Below are 19,933 nucleotides of genomic sequence, written 5' to 3' on the forward strand. Positions count from 1 at the left end.
TTTTTTCGTACAAGTTTGACCTATCAATGGGCTTTTTATCCTATTTTCAATTGGAATGATATATTCATAAATCATATCTGGATTCCGCTGCATTAAAATCATATTTTTAACCGCAAAATAAAGATTTTTCATGGGCAAAACGATGATGGGGTAAGTTTTCACAGTAAGGTACTGTTTCGTAAGGTTAATTTTTAAATTATTAATGGTTTGTTGAATAATCTCGACACACGATTTATTTGCATGAGTTTGTTCTGTTTTGTTAGAATTGATTTTCATTTTTCATAGAAATGAGATTTTTATAAATATCATATTTGGTTCCGCTCAGATAGAAACGAACTTTTTACCTCAAAAGTAACTAAGTTTCACGAGTAACATGATAATTGGGTGAGTAATTAGGGCGCGCGATTTTTCTTACCGATTTAGTTATTTGATGGTCATTATACCCACTCTCGACAATATTTTTAAGTGCAATTACTAGATTCTTCTGGTGTATAATCGATTTACGACTTTTTAATGAAAAAATCCTTCTTATGAATCACGGAGATGAACCAGCCTAGGGCTGAAAATCTCCTTAATAAAGCTATAATAATAATAATTCTTATGAGAAGGTTGAGGTCGAATTTCAAGGTGCTAGATTATTTTTAATATGGCCGAGTTAGACACTTGCACTCAGTATTTACTAATTGCAACGAACAGGAACAAAAAAGTTGATTTGATTATTGTACCTCTTAATTCCATACTGATTAATTATCTTTTGACAGATACGCGTTTTCGATTACCAGTTGTCTTTTTCAGCGTCAGTTACTCGAATCCAATAAAAAATCATTACACCTATCTACTTTAAGTATTGACAACGACCAAGTACCGATTAGATAATTATTTCTAGAATGTTTTAACATAACAAAAAATGAGAGCATAACCCATATTAATAACTACTTTATATATATTTATCGATGGCAAGGTTTATATTGAGGTATCTCTTTTCTAACAAATACAGGGTCAAATTACCTTTGATAGGACAAACCTATGCGAAAAAATAACGTACCGTAAGTACTCACTCCACCATTAATTTACTCATGAAATTTTTGACTCTTACTACCTCGAGTAGTATCTCAGCGGAATCAAAAGAAACGATTAGTGAATATCTCATTCCTATAAAAAATATGATATAAAAAAGTAACCTTCAATTAGCAAAAATCGTACGCAAAAATCACGTTCCCCACCTTCTCACCTCAATATTGTTTTGCTATTGAGAATGCCTTTCTTTTGAGGCAAAAATATCTGTTATATCTCTGCAAAATTCGGAGATATTGATTAAAAAGTATATAATGTCTAACAAAAACAGTAATATGACAATCGGTCGGACAAACTGGTGCAAAAAACTCGTTTGCCGCGAATACTCATCCCACCATCCATTTAAATATGAAATAATCTTTCTTCAGAGGTTCGTTTCTATCTCAGCGGAGTCTATAGATATATATTTATAAACATCTAAATCCCATAGAAACACTCACGTTTTGCCCATATAAAAAAAAATCTTTGGCGGTAAAAAAAAATTGATTTTATTCCAGCGGAATCCAGAGATATTGAATTATGAATGTATAACTTCTATTGAAAATAGGGTAAAATGACCTTTAATAAGCCAAAATCGTACGAAAAAATAACGTGCAGTAAACTCTCACCTCACTATCGTTTTGGCCATAAAAATATCTTTCTTTTGCAGTAAAAAGATCGATTTTATTCCAGCGGAATCCAGAGATATTGATTTATGAATGTATCATTTCCATTGAAAATAGGGTAAAATGACCTTTAATAGGTCAAAACCGTACGAAAAAATAACGTGCAGTGAACATTCACCTTACTTTCGTTTTGCCCATAAAAATATCTTTCTTTTGCAGTAAAAAGATCGATTTTATTCCAGCGGAATCCAGAGATATTAATTTATGAATGTATCATTTCCATTGAAAATAGGGTAAAATGACCTTTAATAGGCCAAAACCGTACGAAAAAATAACGTGCAGTGAACACTCATCTCACTATCGTTTAGTCCATAAAAAAATCTTTCTTTTGCGATTAAAAGATCGAATTTATTCCAGCGGAATCCAGAGATATTGATTTACAGATATATAATTTCCATTGAAAATAGGGTAAAATGACATTTAATAGGTCAAAATCGTACGAAAAAATAACGTGCAGTGAACACACACCTCACTATCGTTTAGTCCATAAAAATATCTTTCTTTTACGGTAAAAAGATCGATTTTATTCCAGCGGCATCCAGAGATATTGAATTTAAAGACATTTTTTTTGCAAAAAAGTCCACTGTGCATTCTCTCAGTGATACTATCAGGATAGACAAGAAGTGATAGTATCACCTGCCTGAACTGGTAGTATCAGTTTTCCATCAGATAGATGATAGTATCATCGTCTATCAAATAATGTTAATGCCTGCCTGAGGTTGCCGTGAAATATATTTTTGTTTTCAAATTTGGTTTTATGACGTAAATTTATGAATTTCAATCGGTTTTCTTGTGGCGAATTTTCATAAGGGTTTCCTATGTTTAATTTGGGCAAATTTTACGTCTCCAATTTAAAAGAAAATAACCAACTTGTTGAGAATTTGCAATGAGAACACACATTTTTTTTTAATTTAGGCGAACACATCAAGTCAAATAGCGAAATTTGTTCAAAAATAAATGAGGACTTACGCATTTTTGGGCAAATCTCACCCCCAACGACGGTACTTGCACATTTGTTTTCAAATTTCTATTCGTTGACACGCTGAATGTTGCTGCTCTTGAACGCTCTATCATCAAGTTATTACCGAGAGAATGGATGGTAACATTAAAAAAAATCCTGTTCTTGTGTTGTTTTATTCGGCAGCTCACGAATGACCATAATTTCGTAAGCATTTATTTCATTTAATGATAAAACCCATGTTATATAATATTTTTGTGAAAGATGTGATTTACATGGAAGATTATAGTTCAAGGAATATGTTGACTACATTGAAGTTAACTCTTGTTCCGTAGATAAATTTAAACAAGGGCGATAAGTTAGTGCTGCCGAAAATACCCTCAGGGTGCCGAAGCCATCATTTACCCTATATCATGCAATATTGCTTGTATTTCTTCAACATAGCTTAAAGGTAACCACTAAGCGCATCATAGCCGCCTATGACGCTGGGCGAGCTGAGGCACATGTCGCATGCATATAAGTGACTGTACGGGAGTGCTGATCTAAGCCTAACTTTCAACAACTGAAAAAGTAATGAAAATGAGATTAAATCCAGATACAACCTTCTGCAATTATGTTCTTTAAGGTATCAACTAGTGTATTTGTCATTCTGGGCTTATTTGAACGCGAACAATTAGTATACGGAACGAAACAGTGACATAGGATCAATTTTCAATATATTTGAGACGAATATCCCATACAAACTTCATATCGATTGAATCGATTGCGCCAGCTGGTGGAGCAACCAATTGAGTTGAAATTTTGAGAGAGCGTTTTTTTTACCCTAAGGCTCATATCTAGGGGGTGCCCCGTTAAGTTTTACAACTTTTTTGTTTAAGGGCCAGTCTAATATAGTACCATTATGATAAATAACTTACGCCTTCATAGAGTAACTTATATAGTCCCCACATCACATTTAAAGCACAATAGAAAAACAATTGCTTTATTCTCAGAAGACTTTTTAAAGTACATTGACAATCATCAAAATTGGCAACACTGATGTAATAAAATCGATTTTATTTTCCACATATTATTTCCATAATATGTTATTCTGACATTACCGATTGAAATATTCGGAGAAAACCCGTTTACAATTTGCTGTAGATCGATAAATATGCGTACATGATTTGAAAAGTATGAGACTTTTTAGTAAAACTACCTTAAATAGTAAAATTGTGCGTTGGTATCACAAAGGTTGTAATTGATTTCAATTATTATACTCTGAAATAATTTTCGATTAACTTCTATCATTAAAAATGCGTAAGTTAATCCGAACTTCTTACCTTCTCTGTGTAAACCAGTGTTTCCCAAACGCGGTGGTCGCGACACCATAGCCTTTTGTAAGCTCGTTTGTTGGTTCAACTTCAGGCGAGCCTATGACAAGCCGGTGCGATGCAAAAAGCGTGTTTGGGAAACGGGGTTCGAAACCATCGTCTCAATGAAGATATTTAACGCAGACAACAAAATGCTTTCCATCGACGACGGTGGCCAGCCAGGTGAAAGAAAGCGACTTGTAAGGATTCTTTCTTCATTCCGTGCAGGGTGCAATCAATGGTTTATTCCCTGATACTTGCTTGCCTTACTACGCTTCATATTGACAACATTCAACCCTGTTCGTTCCACACTATAGATAGATTGTCCGTGGCCGGGGTTGGCATTCAAGCGACAATTCCCCCCGGTAGAATGCACGAAACCTTAACACTGTCTAGTTCGGTCTTTTGTCTTATAGTAAACAGTTGTCACACAATTAACGATGATGTTCCGCGATAAAACTGGACCCGATTTGATCACATTTCGCGGGTTCACTCCACCCCCAGCGACCGACGATGACCTCCTAGAGCAACGGCGAGCCTGTTCCATGCTTGCAACGGAGTCGGAGAAACCGCCCAACGATGGCAACGACGGTCACGGTTCGTCACCAAATTTGTCGTTGTTCTTCGCAAGCCTGTGTGTGATTGATTTGTTCGGAGTGTTCCCCATAGTGGCATTGCCGAAATCGATCATATCCTGTGGATTGTATGGGATTCCACTAGTGCTGTTGGTGATCACGTTGCAGATATACACGGCAACGGTGCTGGGTCGCTGTTGGACCATTGCCGAAAAACTGGATCCGTCTATCGTGCGGAAGAATCGGTATCCTTATGCGGCCATTGCGGAGTTTACCTATGGCAAAAGGATGAGCGTGTTTGTGACGGTGCTGTTGGACATGACGGTGTTTGGCGGAGGCATCCCGAATCTGTTGGTGGCTTCCCAAAATCTTCAGCTGCTGGGGTCGAAACTGACTGGAGGAGAATTTGAGTTTTCGTTCTGCTACTGGTTGATGCTAATTGGAATGTTTCTGTGTCCCATTATGTGGTTGGGAAGCCCCAAGAATATGAGGCCTTTGGCTAGCATTTCGGTAATAATTTGTAGCAGTGTTGCCTTCCTGACGTGGCTGTCCATCGGCGAGGATACTTTCGTAACGAATGTGAATGGAACGGTGGTGCCCAGGGACGATTTCGAGCCCTTCAAGGGCATTGAGTTGGGAATGCCATCGTGGATTCGACTGCTGAAAGCCTACGGAATCATAGCGTTTCAGTTCGATATCCATCCCATGCTGCTGACGATCCAGGTCGATATGGAAAAGAAACGGAAGATCGGTAAGGCGGTATTCCTTGGGCTGATGGCTACTTGTACGCTGTCGACTGTGACGACGGTTTTCGCGGCGTATCGTTACGGGATGGACACGACCAACAACGTGCTGCAGATCCTGCCGAAGAGCTGGCCGCTGTATATTACGATTTTGCTGGTAACACTGCAACTGTGTCTGTCTAGTGCCGTGGGAAATTCGGCGCTTTTTCAACACGTGGAGGATGTGCTGGGTGCTTCTAGAGGTAAGTTAGGCAGTCGAATGATATGATGTGCATGAGTGATAGGGTGACCCGTAATTATAAAATCGGAAATGGCAAAAAAATCTTAGGTTACACTTCAACATTAGTTCATTTGGATTTCAAGACGCTACTGTGAAAGTGTGAAAGAATTCTATCAAGTATAAAGCAGTACACAACGGGATTAAAATTTGTATGAAACAAATCTACCAAATGCATGCTCGAATTAAATTTCATACGTAGCGCTCAATAATAGTTCTTCAGTGATATGAAGATTCACATTTAAGGTGAAACAGTTTGGAATCAACTTCTAAGTTTGCACTAAAACTTCAAAAGCACAAATCTCGCGAAGAAAGCATCCTACAACAGTGCACTTTCTATTTTGGCTTTGTGCACTTGAAGAAAGCTTAAAATAAGAAGATCAGGAACGTTTGCTAACTATTTCTCAAGTTTTGTGCCTTTGAAAACGTGAGTAGGGGGAGAAGTCGGCCAATGTACCGGCCATCTTTGGATTCCGAGATGTTTCACCTTAAAGAGAGTACTGAAAGCTTGAAAATATCTTTTTCTGTAAAGTTGCCCATTTAACCTCGGGTGAACCAGAACTTCGGGTCTTTGACAGTGTTGTGAAAAACTCAATTTTTCATAACTCACGCTTGAGATTTTTTAATGCGTCAGTTGTCAATCACGCAACTCAGGAGCTCATATTTTTGACTCATTGTTTCGTTTTTCCACAGTTTAATCACACACGGCAAAAATTTCTTGTTAGTCTGGTAGAATTACAGTAATCGTTTCAAACGTGAACAACAACATTCGGATTTTACGAGTTTTTGACGGGTTTTGCGATTGAATCATTGTTTACGGTTTGAGTTGATTGAATGATTTTGCATCAAAATCTCAAGCGTGAGTTTTGCGAAGCGGATCTCTAATGAGTTTGCTCTCACGGGAGAGCGCATTGATTAAGATTTGAGTGTTAGTCTTTCAACACTGGTCTTTGGGAATGACTTGTTTTGTTTCTAAACGGAAAGACTACCGGTTTATGGTAGTTTCTTCTCTATTGGAGAATGTTCCAAGTGTGACGAAATTGGTTGTCTACTGATTATCGCTTCTGCTTCCTATAACGGAGATCGTGGGTTCAATCTCAGGCCTGTACCTTCCTCATACACAGAATGTTACAATTCTTCCTAATAGCTATCTTTCTACGTCATACTTGACACCTACTTCCAAGGTAGCTGTGGGAAATGCCGGAGATTTTCCGGGATTCCAGTAACAACGGCTATCTAATGAACAATCCTTCCTCTCACCGATGGATATAATCCGTGGCCAGCGCCGTCATCTATCTACAAGTATTAGGGTACATATAAGATGGTAAAAAGCCTAAACTCAAGCTCCATCTGAGTGGTTTTCTTTGCAATATCACTTATTCTGATTGATCGCGGAGTAGCAATTACGAAGTGTATGTTCCATCAATTGATCGTTTGGAGATTAGAGAATCTTTCAAGTCACTACAAACATTGACAACAGGGCCACCTTAGGTTACAATTGTAATTGGAAAATCAATTTCCATGCTTTTGGTAGATTTATTCCATACAAATTTCTAGCACATTTAGACCTATGTTTTGCTCAAATTTGAGAGGTTGAGGTTGGCTGATTAAAGTAAAGGATGATCTATATGGTGAGCTCGTTTCATGCTTTTATTATAAATGTACAATATATTATGAAACGTATTTTTTATCATGACAACGTTGAGAATGCTACTGAAATAAATTGATTTAACAAAATATGAACGTCTCTGTAAGTGTTGACATAGACTCTTGTAAATTATCATTGAAAATTCCATATATTACCTTCTACCTGATTTTTATCATTATAAAAATAACCTTTGAATGGTTCGACGCTGAAAGTGTTGATTTATCGTATGTTCCCGTTCTCTTTAGAGTACTGATAGGTGATTTTTTTTAACTGAAGTAAGTTGCATGAATCGCATCACTTACCAAAGTGAATCTGATCATGAAGCTATGGTCCCCCACTAACAAAACTCCTTCCCGTGACAACCATACAGATGCAGAGGTGATCTCGGTCTCTAGTAGCAACGGATGTCAAACTAACATCCCTTCCCTTCTCCGATGGCCGTAAGGACGTGGCCGGCGCTGGTATTGACTTTTTAATGTTTGGAGTTCTCGAAAGTGTACATTGAAGATGGAATGCTACTCCCAAGCTACATCCTTTGAGTCCTTGTGCAATTTCGATTATTCTGGTCAATTACGGAGTAGCAACTACGAATTGTCCGGTCATCAATGATTATGCTTATGCAATACTTCTTCAAGAGCTTTCTTTAGAGATGCCTACTACTGCGATTTTTTTTTTAGAGAACCCTCCAAGACTTGCACGAGAAAAACCTCTAACTGAGCATACTGCAATTTCGAAATTTATGAGAATCTACTTTGACTTATACCACAAGAGACAACAAGTCACAGAACATTTAGATCAGAGAGCTTATTCTTGGCGATAAAAAATCATAATAATATAGAATAGTTGTCATAAAATTCTGCGAATCTCGGACGTATTTTATAAGAAAAGTTGTGCAAAAATCTTAATCGATGTATCATCCTTAACGTTTCCAGAACTCTTCGATGAAGTTCTTCTAAGGATGTTTAATATGAAATTTTGCGAGGAGTGCATCGAGAGGGAGCTCTCTAGTTATTTTACTGGCAATCATACAAAGATTTATGCAAGAATTCTTACACTGCACTGCAAGAACTGCTTCGTGAGTTTTTTTTTTGGAAAATCTTCCCGGAATGTTCTTCTGTTGCTTTAGCAATTACTTCAAAAATTCCTTCAGGAGACCGCTAGACAGATCTTTCATGGATCCCTACGCGAATTTCTAAAAGCAGAGATTACTCTAATGATTCCACCTGCGATTTCTCCAGGTATGTATCCAGAAACACTTGCAGCAAACCTCTAGGAACACGTACAGGGATTTTTCCGTGAAATCCTAAGAAATGTCTTAGAAGGTACTGTGCAGATTCCTACAGAAATTGCTCCAGTATATTTCCGCAAGGCTTCTTCTGAATAATGGTAGAAATGCAATTTTGTTAATCTTGAAAATCCTTAAGATATTCCCAAAGACATTCACAAGGCTTTAACAAAATTCCACGACTTTCTCCAGGCCCATGAGGGAGTTCTCCTAAGAGTTCCAACGGGAGTTCTCCAAGGTATGTTATAACGAATTCTTTCAGAGAATACTTAAGAAGTTCCTCCACGTATTCCTTTCATAATTTGAGGAATTTTTTGAGGAATCCCTGGAGCAATCCTGAACGAAAATCTCAATGGTATTCCTAAAGAGATTCGAAATGCGCGTGTTTAAGTTATTAACAGTACAAGCGATGATAGAACGCTAAGCTGATAAGCAGGCTCTGTCCTAGCTAGACATTAACGCTAGAAAGAGTAAGAAGAACCTAGAGAAATACTAATTGTGTTTTTAGTGAAATTCCTGGTAAAATCCTCGAAAAGTTTTTGGAATAGTTCTGGAGGATTATTTGGAAAATTTAGCTAGAAGGTATTCCTGTATATTTAAAGAACATTATTAATCCTGGCAAGAGTATCTTGAAAATCCCTCGGAAAATCATCATCACTCTCTACACCTCGATATTGAGAGGACCATCGAGTTACAAAAATTTCCATCGAATACCGTTTTGATTCATATTACGGACACTTAAAGCCTCAGTGAAGTATAACCCAGCTTGGACCATACAAAATAAATCATTCTGTATGATTTTTTAGCGTTATCGAGCGTCGGAAGCCCTTAACTTTCGGATGGTGGGTAAAGAATACGCGTCCGCAACTTGAATAATTTTAAATAAATCAAAACGTGTGACCTTTTCATGATTCTTATTCCGGACGCTCCCTCACTTTTGCCTCATATTCCGGACGCCTTGATTCGAATTACGGACAGCTCATGATAATCATTAATGGAACAGCCAAATCATCAATTGAAATCGTTCAACCACTTAAGAGACGTCTAAGGTAGTTGAGCATTATAAATTTGCAATGATATTTATGGAAAAAACCTAATAAAACAAGCCTCGAAAATGAGAACTTTTGGACGGCGAAAATTGAAACATTTCGTGTGAAATGTTTCCCATACAAACGAGAGTGTCCGGAATTTGAAGCTGTCCGTAATATGAATCAAAACGGTACATTTTAAAAATGCGCATTAACAAACTAGTTTTGTTCCTACCAAACCAACGTTGGGTTAGGCAACCGTTCGAATGCTGACATCACCTCGATTCATGAAACTGAATTGAATAGTCTCTCGGTCATGTAGTCACTTGATCCTCTGATTTCTTTATATTATGATTCTTTCTATATTTCTTTATCCTCTGATTTCTTTATGATTTCTTATCGATTGGTTTGACAAGAGAGGCGAATAGAAATCATCATTTCCTTTGTATCAATCTGAGAAATAAACGTACTTCGTACTTTTTAGACTTCACAATCAAACGATGCGTGATTCGCTCTTCGCTGGTTTGGTTAGCGGTGCTCATAGCCGAACTTCTGCCTCGCTTCGATGTGGTCATGGGAATCATCGGAGGAACTCTAACGGGGCCTCTCATCTTCATTCTTCCGCCATTGTTCTATCAGAAGATGATCTCTCTGGAGGCGATCTACTACCAGGAAATGGAACGCATCCAGAGCAGAGACACTTTGGTGTCCACCGACGATCGGGAGCCCTTATTCCCAAGTGACTACGGATCGATTGGACCTCAAGGAACTGATACCAGGCAGCCTCCTCCTCCGACATTGCATTGGATGGGTGATTGCTTCTCGATTTGTCACGATCGTTTCCAGCAGTTTTGTAGGTTCCTGTACAGCGATTGCATACTGTCAGGCGCAGTCATCTTGTTCGGAATTGGTGCGACGCTTATCTCCACGTATTACAATATTTTCGACGTAAAGGACATCGGCACGCAATTCTGGGGATCTTGCGCCGCTAATATCACACTTGTTAGTGATCTTTAGAAAATGGCATAAGATAGACACTTCAGCAATAGACGGGAAACACTTTGTACAATTCGGTTTTCTTTCATTAGAAAAATTGAGAAGTCCATTTTTGTAAAATTCCTGTAATTACGTTTAGATCAATGTTGCTTTCAAATCAAATTTGAATGCTATTCACATTATCACACAGCCTTTCGTTCACCCAATCACACATACGTTCTCGATTTCTTTTGGTTTAGCGTTCTTTGACTTCCTTGCATCCAAATAAATACCGTGATCCTTTCCCCACTTTTAGACAACGATAATCCGATAAAGCTAACAAACCATTGCACCTTCCACTCAATTGAAAGCTCATTCTGGCGCCTTCCATCCGCCGAAAGCAGCTTCCAATTCACGCGCAATACAAAGACTTAGCCGGTCCTGGTAAGGAGCAGCCACTACCTGTATGCCAATGGGGAGGCCCTTTTTGTTGAACCCTAGCGGAACGTGGGTTCCGGGAAAGCCGAGCGCATTAAAAAGCATCGTATACGTCACACCCGTGATGTGACTGAAAGAGTCATAGTGCCGGATAGCTGGTGTCGGGTAAGTCGGCAGGAACAGCACCCCATCCGTTCCCAAAGTGTCCTAAAACGATGGAAATCAGATTAACGTCAAATTTCGACCGTGGATTAAATTGGCAACGAAACTTACGATTATCTGTTTTCGGAGTTCGTCCTTCATTCGCAGATAACGCTGTTGATCCTCGGGGCTGAACAGATGCTTCGTATGGTACAAGATGTAGAACACAATTCCGGCCAGGGTGAATTGCGACCGTCCGATCAACGACTTACCCAGTTCCATCAACAGACTGTGCTTCTCCTTGGGATTTTCACGGTTGTCGAACATGTTCGGTACGTCTTCGAGCGATTGCAGTGTGCACATGGCCATCTCCATACTATGGTACAAGTTATCGAATTCTGCCCGTTCCGTCTGTAGGCCGTGATCCTTAAAGTACTGCACCGCACGGTACATGGATATTTTGATCTCCTCATCGACAGGAACGAATGCCACGTTGAAGCCGAAATCTTCCATGTAGTGGATCTTGATGTCTTTGGTGTAGACCGTTTCGTCCAGGCGCAATTTGTAGGCTTTCGAACCGGCCATAATATGGACCAGAGTGGGGAGATCTTTCGAGTAGCGACACATCGGACCTACTGTGAGGAAGTTGCGGAACTTCTCGTCGGACGAGAATGGGAAGTGACCGTTGATTGAAATGACATCTAGAGAGAAAGGGAGAGACGTTAGTTTGAACTATTGAACACTGTACTGCCCTGTTTGCATAAATATCCCATATTCTATGGAATTTCCTATATACATCGGACAGATATGATAGATGCAATGTAATGCTTTATATTGCTGCAAAAAATATTTTCAACAAACAGAGGTAAGTGATTTATTGCGGTTTTGACATGTCTGCAGGACCCCTGGAAGAATTTCGTGGAAGTAATTCTTTGGGGAACTTTTTGAGAATCCTATGGAGTAGTACCTTAAGGCATTTCTCCGTGTATTTCGATGAATTTCATTAAAAATCCCGTCACGTTACCTGAAACAACTCCAAGAAGCTTAATTCAAACCTTCTTGAAACACATTTTTTGCTAAAGGTGGATTCTTTGAAAATAGAAAGGAAGTCCACCCTGGTGGCAGCAGCGTTCTAGAATCGTCTCAAAGAGCATCCTGGATGCCGTTACATTAACGATTCCTATACTACCCATACTCGCATAACAGTCCCATTTATATACGAAATCCCATAGAATATGGGACTGTTATGCGAGTATGGGTAGTATAGGAATCGTTAATGTAACGGCATCCAGGATGCTCTTTGAGACGATTCTAGAACGCTGCTGCCACCAGGGTGGACTTCCTTTCTATTTTCAAAGAATCCACCTTTAGCAAAAAATGTGTTTCAAGAAGGTTTGAATTAAGCTTCTTGGAGTTGTTTCAGGTAACGTGACGGGATTTTTAATGAAATTCATCGAAATACACTGAGAAATGCCTTAAGGTACTACTCCATAGGATCCTCAAAAAGTTCCCCAAAGAATTACTTCCACGAAATTCTTCCAGGGGTCCTGCAGACATGTCAAAACCGCAATAAATCACTTACCTCTGTTTGTTGAAAATATTTTTTGCAGCTATATAAAGCATTACATTGCCACAGTGATTTTTTTTGCCCATTTAGTGATCAAATAGCATAGCGCCTAAACCATTCATTTTAGAAAAAAAAGTTTGTTCAGAGGAGTTTCTTGATTTGTAAAAGCGCTTCTTTTGGCACTAGCGGACAGGTGATTAAATCACCTAAAAGTGAGATAAAAAAATATTTTTTTTACCTGATTGAGATAGACGATTGGTGTCTTCAGCAAAGTTGTAGTACTTGTAAATTCAAGACACTTTGTCGAAGACACCAAATTTCTACCTCTTATAGATTTCAAGATACAGCATGTTTTTTCAAAATGGCCCCCAAAAATCAAAATTTTAATATAACTTTTTTTCAATATTTTTCACATTTTTCATGTCTTCTACAAAGTTGTTTGCCTATCAAATATACACGTTTTTGCCGAACATTTCAACTTAGTATCTCTCATGCTGAAAAAGTTATTTAAAAATAATCGATATTTTTTGGGCTTTTTTCTACTGACATCATGCGTTTGGACGCAGAATGACGCACCTAACCGTTTGCGATTCTTAAAGGACTATCTTTTGGCTCTCAAATGATACTAAAAACTTTTGGCCGGGAGTGACCTTTTGATTGCTACGCACAACCTAGTGAAACTATAAAATTGCATATATTTGCGATTTAAAAACCCTTCTTCTCGTTTTAATCACATTTTTTTCATATGAGGCATATTTGAACGGTTTCATTTGTTTGCAACGTAACCATTATTCGTGTCACTATCGTATAGGACGTTTTCTTCCTTACAAAATCACGCAATATACGACATAGCTTATAAAAAACCCTTTCACATTATACAAATTCGTGTGCGGTGTTGGAACAAAATAAACCGTAAATAATATGTGTGCTGCCGCTTCTACAGTAAATGCACATGTCACTACTACTAATGCAGAAAAAGTTGTTGTTGATTTGACATTAAACTGTGACAGCGAGCGTCAGATAGATATAAATCAGTGGTTCAGTGCTATTATCAAATTCTGTTACTGCTCTGTTAGTGTTACAATCACAAACTCTGCGAGAACTGTTAACAATGGCTGGTACAACAAATACAGGTAGGTCGTTAGGAAGTTAGTTGTGCGGTTCCTTATTACCATATGATTTGTCATTTTAATTTGTTTGGTTGCTTCAATTTTCCGGATCCTTTCAGTGGAGCTCGATAAACGATATATTTTCAATTTGTGGGTTGATACTAATGGCAGTTTTGAGGAAAAAAAGCGGAATGTTTTGACATACGTACTAGAAGCTTGTGCTATTGATGCTGATGTCTCTCCTGGTGTTGCTTCTAAAATTGAGTATAAAGTCGAACTTGCTTGCTCCTACTTCAAAAAACGTTGGTGCAAGCATGGGCGCTCAAAGAGGAATGTTTTGAACCGTTATTTCAAATACTTTGAAAAGCCATTCAAACTTACTGAAAACATTTTGTTGACGTCGAGAAATATACCATCTGGACGTAAATCGATTCTTTTTGAGGAAAGCAGCAACATAACGAAAAGAAAGAAAACAGCTGACATCAGGAATCGCTTCCGATCGAAGGAGCTAGCATACGCTACGCAAATGAAGCTTCGAGAAGAAAGGTTGACAGATGCAGCAGCAATTATAAGAGAAGCTACTCAAACTACACCTTCCAGAGCAACCAGGATAAGGGATTCGTGGAAGCAAACTGAGAACAATCCAGTTTACGCTTATACGGATATGGAAGCTCTTGCTCTGATGGTAGACAGTGATTTATCCGTCTCGCAATATAACTCCATTCAATCAGGAGCGAAGAAAAGGAACGCAAACATTTATCCTCCGTATAACCGAGTACTGGCTGCTAAAAAGACCTGTTATCCTGCAGATGAATTCATTACGATTTCAGACACAGAGATTGAAATCAATTTGCAGCAACTACTCAATCTAACTTCCGAACGAATTGTTGAAGTGGTAGAAGAGAAATTGAACAACTTCACTGATGCCGAACTATTGGACATTGAGATGACAATCAAATATGGAATGGATGGCAGCACTGGTAATTCGGAGTATAATCAGGTTTTTGAAAATGATGATGGTTCGAAGACCGATTCAAGCATTTTTATGTCGGCACTTGTACCGATCAAAGCTGCATGGAAAGAAAAGGTCCTTTTTCAAAATCCTCGTCCGTCGTCCACACGTCTTTGTAGACCAATTCACATTCAGATGGCAACTGAAACAGCTGAACTCGCTATTCGCGAGAGAGATTATCTAGCTCGTCAGATTGAGATGCTTGAACCGACGAAGCTGGTGAAGAATGGCCGTAAGATATGTGTGAGGTACAACATGTTGTTGACCATGGTAGATGGTAAAATTTGTTCTGCATTAACAGAAACTAAAGCAGCAGTGAGATGTTATGTCTGCAAAGCAACGCCAAAGCAGATGAATAATGTTGACAAAATTTCAAATCTTCATGTTGACGAAAGCGCATTTCAATTTGGCCTTAGTATCCTCCACGCTTGGATAAGATTTTTGGAGTACTTTTTAAAAGTATCCTATCGGCTAGAAGTGAAGAAGTGGGCACCTAGAGGTGCAAATAAGGAAGCAATGCTTAAGCGGAAGGCTATGATCCAACAGCGTTTCAAGGTGGAATTAGGACTGCATGTGGATAAACCACGCGCAGGAGGAAGCGGAACATCCAATACAGGAAACGTGGCCAGACGTTTTTTTGAAAATGCCGTAGCTGTGGCTGAAATCACTGGCCTTAATCTTCCTGCCATTCAACGATGCGGTACCATATTACAGGTAATTATGGTTAATATCATTAATGAGTAATATATACAATTTTTGTGATATTCTTGCTCGTATGACAGGTAATGGCATCAGGACGAAAAATTAATACCGATGCATTGAGTAGTTACTGTGGAGAAACAGCCCGGTTATTGATTCGGTTGTATGAGTGGTACTACCTTCCAGCAAGTATTCATAAAATACTTTTTCATGGATCTGCAATTATGGAACACTTCTTAGTTCCGATTGGACAGCTTTCGGAAGAAGCGCAGGAAGCTAAGAACAAAGAGTGGAAGAGGTATATATTAAAAATATTGATTTTTTCAGTTTTAATTCTACAAAAAAACATCTTAAAATAGATATCGGGAAATCCATACCAGAAAAATATCGCGGAAAAGTACAAATGAGGACCTTATTCATTGGTTGCTAGTTTCATCGGACCCGGTTCTAGCAGAAGCTCGAGGATGGCCAAAAAGCAAAATTAAATCTTTATTTGACGATGCTTAACTACTACTTATCAACTTGCAAGACGAAGAAGAAGAGGAATAATACAATCTGGTTGAGCATTATTACAAAATAAATCTGTTTTGTTGATATTTTACTAATTTTATGTATCAAATGCATAGTTTGAAATTTATAACTCAATTTTTACATCATTATCCATTAAAATCATTGTTTATATATCACTACTTCTTGCAAAGACTTAAAAAACCACAAATAAATGCATTTTTATAGTTTCACTAGGTTGTGCATAGCAATCAAAAGGTCATTCCCGGCCAAAAGTTTTTAGTATCATTTGAGAGCCAAAAGATAGTCCATTCAGAATCGCAAACGGTTAGGTGCGTCATTCTGCGTCCAAACGTATGATGTCAGTAGAAAAAAGTTAAAAAAATATCGATTATTTTGAAATAACTTTTTCAGCATGAGAGATACTAAGTTGAAATGTTCGGCAAAAACGTGTATTTTTGGTAGGCAAACAACTTTGTAGAAGACATGAAAAATGTGAAAAATATTAGAAAAAAGTTATATTAAAATTTTGATTTTTGAGGGCCATTTTGAAAAAACATGCTGTATCTTGTGATCTATAAGAGGTAGAAATTTGGTGTCTTCGACAAAGAGTGAATTTACAAGTACTACAACTTTGCTGAAGACACCAATCGTCTATCTAAATCAGGTAATGCAGTATTTGACATTATAAATTGTTAAAATTGTGGGATAGCTCAATAAATATGAAAGCATAATTGAAGCAATTGAATCACTAGGTGTAACGATAAAAAAGGCCGTAGCCTTATGTTACATGAATAATACTGAATAAATAAATAAATAAATAAATAAAAAAAAATATTTTTTTATCTCACTTTTAGGTGATTTAATCACCTGTCCGCTAGTGCCAAAAGAAGCGCTTTTACAAATCAAGAAACTCCTCTGAACAAACTTTTTTTCTAAAATGAATGGTTTAGGCGCTATGCTATTTCGATCACTAAATCGGCAAAAAAAAATCACTGTGGCATTGCATCATTTATATACGAAATCCCATAGAATATGGGACTGTTATGCGAGTATGGGCAGTATAGATGGTTTGACCTTCGCATGAATCAACACATCAACCGAACAACTTCAACTTCTTTTTTTTTGGCATGACGTCCTCATTGGGACAAAGCCTGCTTCTCAGCTTAGTGTTAAATGAGCAACTTCCTCAGTTATTAACTGAAAGCTTTGTTTGCAAAAGTTGTCATTTTCGCATTCGTATATCGTGTGGCAGGTAGATGATATTCTATGCCCACGGAAGTCAAGAAAATTTCCATTACGAAAAGATTCTGCACCGACCGGAATCGAACCCAGACATTTACAGCATGGCTTTGCAATGAGCCGAAGACTCTAAACACTCGGCTAAGGAAGTTCATATGAATAGTTGAATCAAAACCACTCTCTTTCACACAATATGCGACACAGAACAAAACTGCGGCTTTGGCTTTACTTTGTTCCAGTAAGAATAATCTGATCGAATGTTCGTTGTGTTCGATCGTAACATCCACCTGAACAACTGCGCGCAAAAAGGGATACGTTCGTGTAACGCCTTTGTTAGAGCACGTATTGCGTTCAAGAATTCCGACTGGACATGTCGAAACTGCGTCGACTTGTGTCCTTTCATGATCGATGAGGATTTTTCTTCGTTATTCTATGGATTGGTATGGCTTAGTTGTTGATGCAAATGGAGCCGAATACCTACACCAGAAAAAAAAACTGATGACGGCCACTTCAATCGAATGATAATCACTTAGGCTCAATCAAGCACAAGTTGGTTCGTCCATTTGACTCATTGTCAAAAGGAGTACGTGCAGAGGCGCTTCCATGTTCGAAACTATGGGTTGACACTATACTTGAGGGGGTGTAAGTGACATTATGGTCGGTTTTGAGTTGAGTATATTCAAAAAAAAAAAAAAAAACACCGCTAGCGCATGACAGCTTACCACAGTAGCATGTCCGAAAGAACTTGAAACTATTGAAAACCAGAGCTACAGGTTTGAAGCCCTGATGTTTGGATGGTGGATGATTGTGATGGCTATGAACGTGCCAGCACCGACCTTATACAGTCGCCTCTCCACATCTCGATATCGAAGGGACCATCGAGATAGGGAGAGATCGAGACCTGAGACGAGACTCGCGAAGTCGGTCTTCTTTTTCTACGGTTGCTAAGATTTTCTTCTTCGATTCTGTGTTTACACAAATTTGTGAGCAAGATGTTCAAGCTTTTACATGAACTCAATGGCAAAGATGAATTGCGATTGCATCGTTCCAAGTTCAGAAAACCTTTTCAAGTTAAATTTCACATCCGCAAACGCAGTAAACATTGCAATAACAAATGTTTTGCTTGTTTCGATTTAGTTTCGTCAGCGCAAATCAAATGGAATATTTCGCTGAATTATTTTTTTTTATTAATGATTCCAATACTCTCCACATATTCGCCCACAAAATCAACTGGCTGCATCTGACAGCGAAATCTGGGCTGCATATGACGTTGCTTTTTTTCCTCTTCGCGAGTCTCGTCTCAGATCGAGACTAAGAACAATTTTTTAAAGAATACTAGATTGAAAAACACTCCGTTGCCAAGAAAGTAATACACAAACAAACGTCAGTTTGCGCTCCTAATTTGTTTTGAATCCCAAAATTTTGGTCTAGTAACCTTCGATATTGGTCACATCGACATACGGAGAGAAAATTGAGATCGAAAAATCAACAGAAACACATCGAGATATGGAGATATCGAGATAAGGAGGATATCGAGATATGGAGAGTGAAAATGTATGCAGACTGAAGGGACTTATGAAATAATCGACATATGGAGAGATATCGAGATGTAGAACATCGAGATGTGGAGAGTCGACTGTAGCACGATGTAGGTAGTGCAACCATGGTTAGGTGGCCTATCAAATACTCTTCATCGACCAAGAAAGGCTAAAGTAGAGCAAGCGGATTGATTTTACGGCCAGAGACCAACAAACGAATAAAGGACAACGATTGAAAAATCGGATCTTGGAACGTGAGAACCCGCACGTGTTGGGCTTCTGACTCATGAACTGCGGAATGTCGACGTGAACGTGGCAGCTATCCAGGAAATACGCTTGTCGAGAACCGGAGAACGTGAATTCCGAGCGTACTATAAGCCCGATGACATGAATGATGGGCCTTCCTTAGCCGAGTGGTTAGAGTCCGGGTTTATTGTGATGGGTGATATGCAGAGGCGCGTGATCAGGTGGTGGCCGATCAATGAGAGAATGTGCAAGTTGAGGCTCAAAGACCGGTTCTTCAACTTCAGCATAATCAACGTGCACAGCCCTCACTCCGGAAGTTGTGATGATGATAAAGACGGTTTTTACGCACAGCTCGAACGCGAGTACGATAGCTGCCCAAGCCATGACGTTAAAATCATCATAGGAGATCTAAACGCTCAGGTTGGCCAGGAGGAGGAGTTCAGACCAACTATTGGAAAGTTCAGCGCCCACCGGCTGACGAACGAAAACGGCTTACGACTAATTGACTTCGCCGCCTCCAAGAATATGGTCATTCGTAGCACCTACTTCCAGCGCAGCCTTCCATTCCGATACAGTTGGAGATCACCACAGCAGACATAATCGCAAATCGACCACGTTCTGATTGATGGACGGCACTTCTCCGACATTATCGACGTCAGGACCTATCGTGGCGCTAACATCGACTCTGACCACTATCTAGTGATGGTTAAACTGCACCCAAAACTCTCCGTCGTTAACAACGTACGGTACCGACGGCCGCCCCGGTATGAGCTAGAACGGCTCAAGCAACCGGATGTCGCAGCGGCATACGCGCAGCACCTCTAGGCTGCATTACCGGAAGAGGGTGAGCTGGA

At 38.9% G+C, this 19,933-nt stretch overlaps 2 protein-coding genes across 2 annotated transcripts in view; one reads left to right on the plus strand and one right to left on the minus strand.

The window, feature by feature from the left end:
- Positions 1–4,398: 4,398 nt before the first annotated feature.
- Positions 4,399–10,911, plus strand: LOC5572607. Its single transcript, XM_021838481.1, has 2 exons — positions 4,399–5,609; positions 10,090–10,911. Exons 1-2 carry the CDS (start codon positions 4,490–4,492, stop codon positions 10,620–10,622), a joined length of 1,653 nt encoding a protein of 550 aa, XP_021694173.1. The 5' UTR covers positions 4,399–4,489; the 3' UTR covers positions 10,623–10,911.
- Positions 10,711–19,933, minus strand: part of LOC5564209 (fatty-acid amide hydrolase 2) — a 50,465-nt gene continuing 41,242 nt past the window's right edge. Inside the window, exons 4-5 of the mRNA XM_001648502.2 lie at positions 11,292–11,860; positions 10,711–11,225 (exon numbers count right to left, since the gene is read on the minus strand). Coding sequence (XP_001648552.1) covers positions 10,953–11,225; positions 11,292–11,860 — 842 coding nt within the window. The 3' untranslated portion in view covers positions 10,711–10,952. The remainder of the gene's footprint in view (positions 11,226–11,291; positions 11,861–19,933) is intronic.

The sequence above is a fragment of the Aedes aegypti genome, chromosome 1 (assembly GCF_002204515.2).
Source record: "Aedes aegypti strain LVP_AGWG chromosome 1, AaegL5.0 Primary Assembly, whole genome shotgun sequence".
Taxonomy (NCBI): Eukaryota; Metazoa; Arthropoda; class Insecta; order Diptera; family Culicidae; genus Aedes; species Aedes aegypti.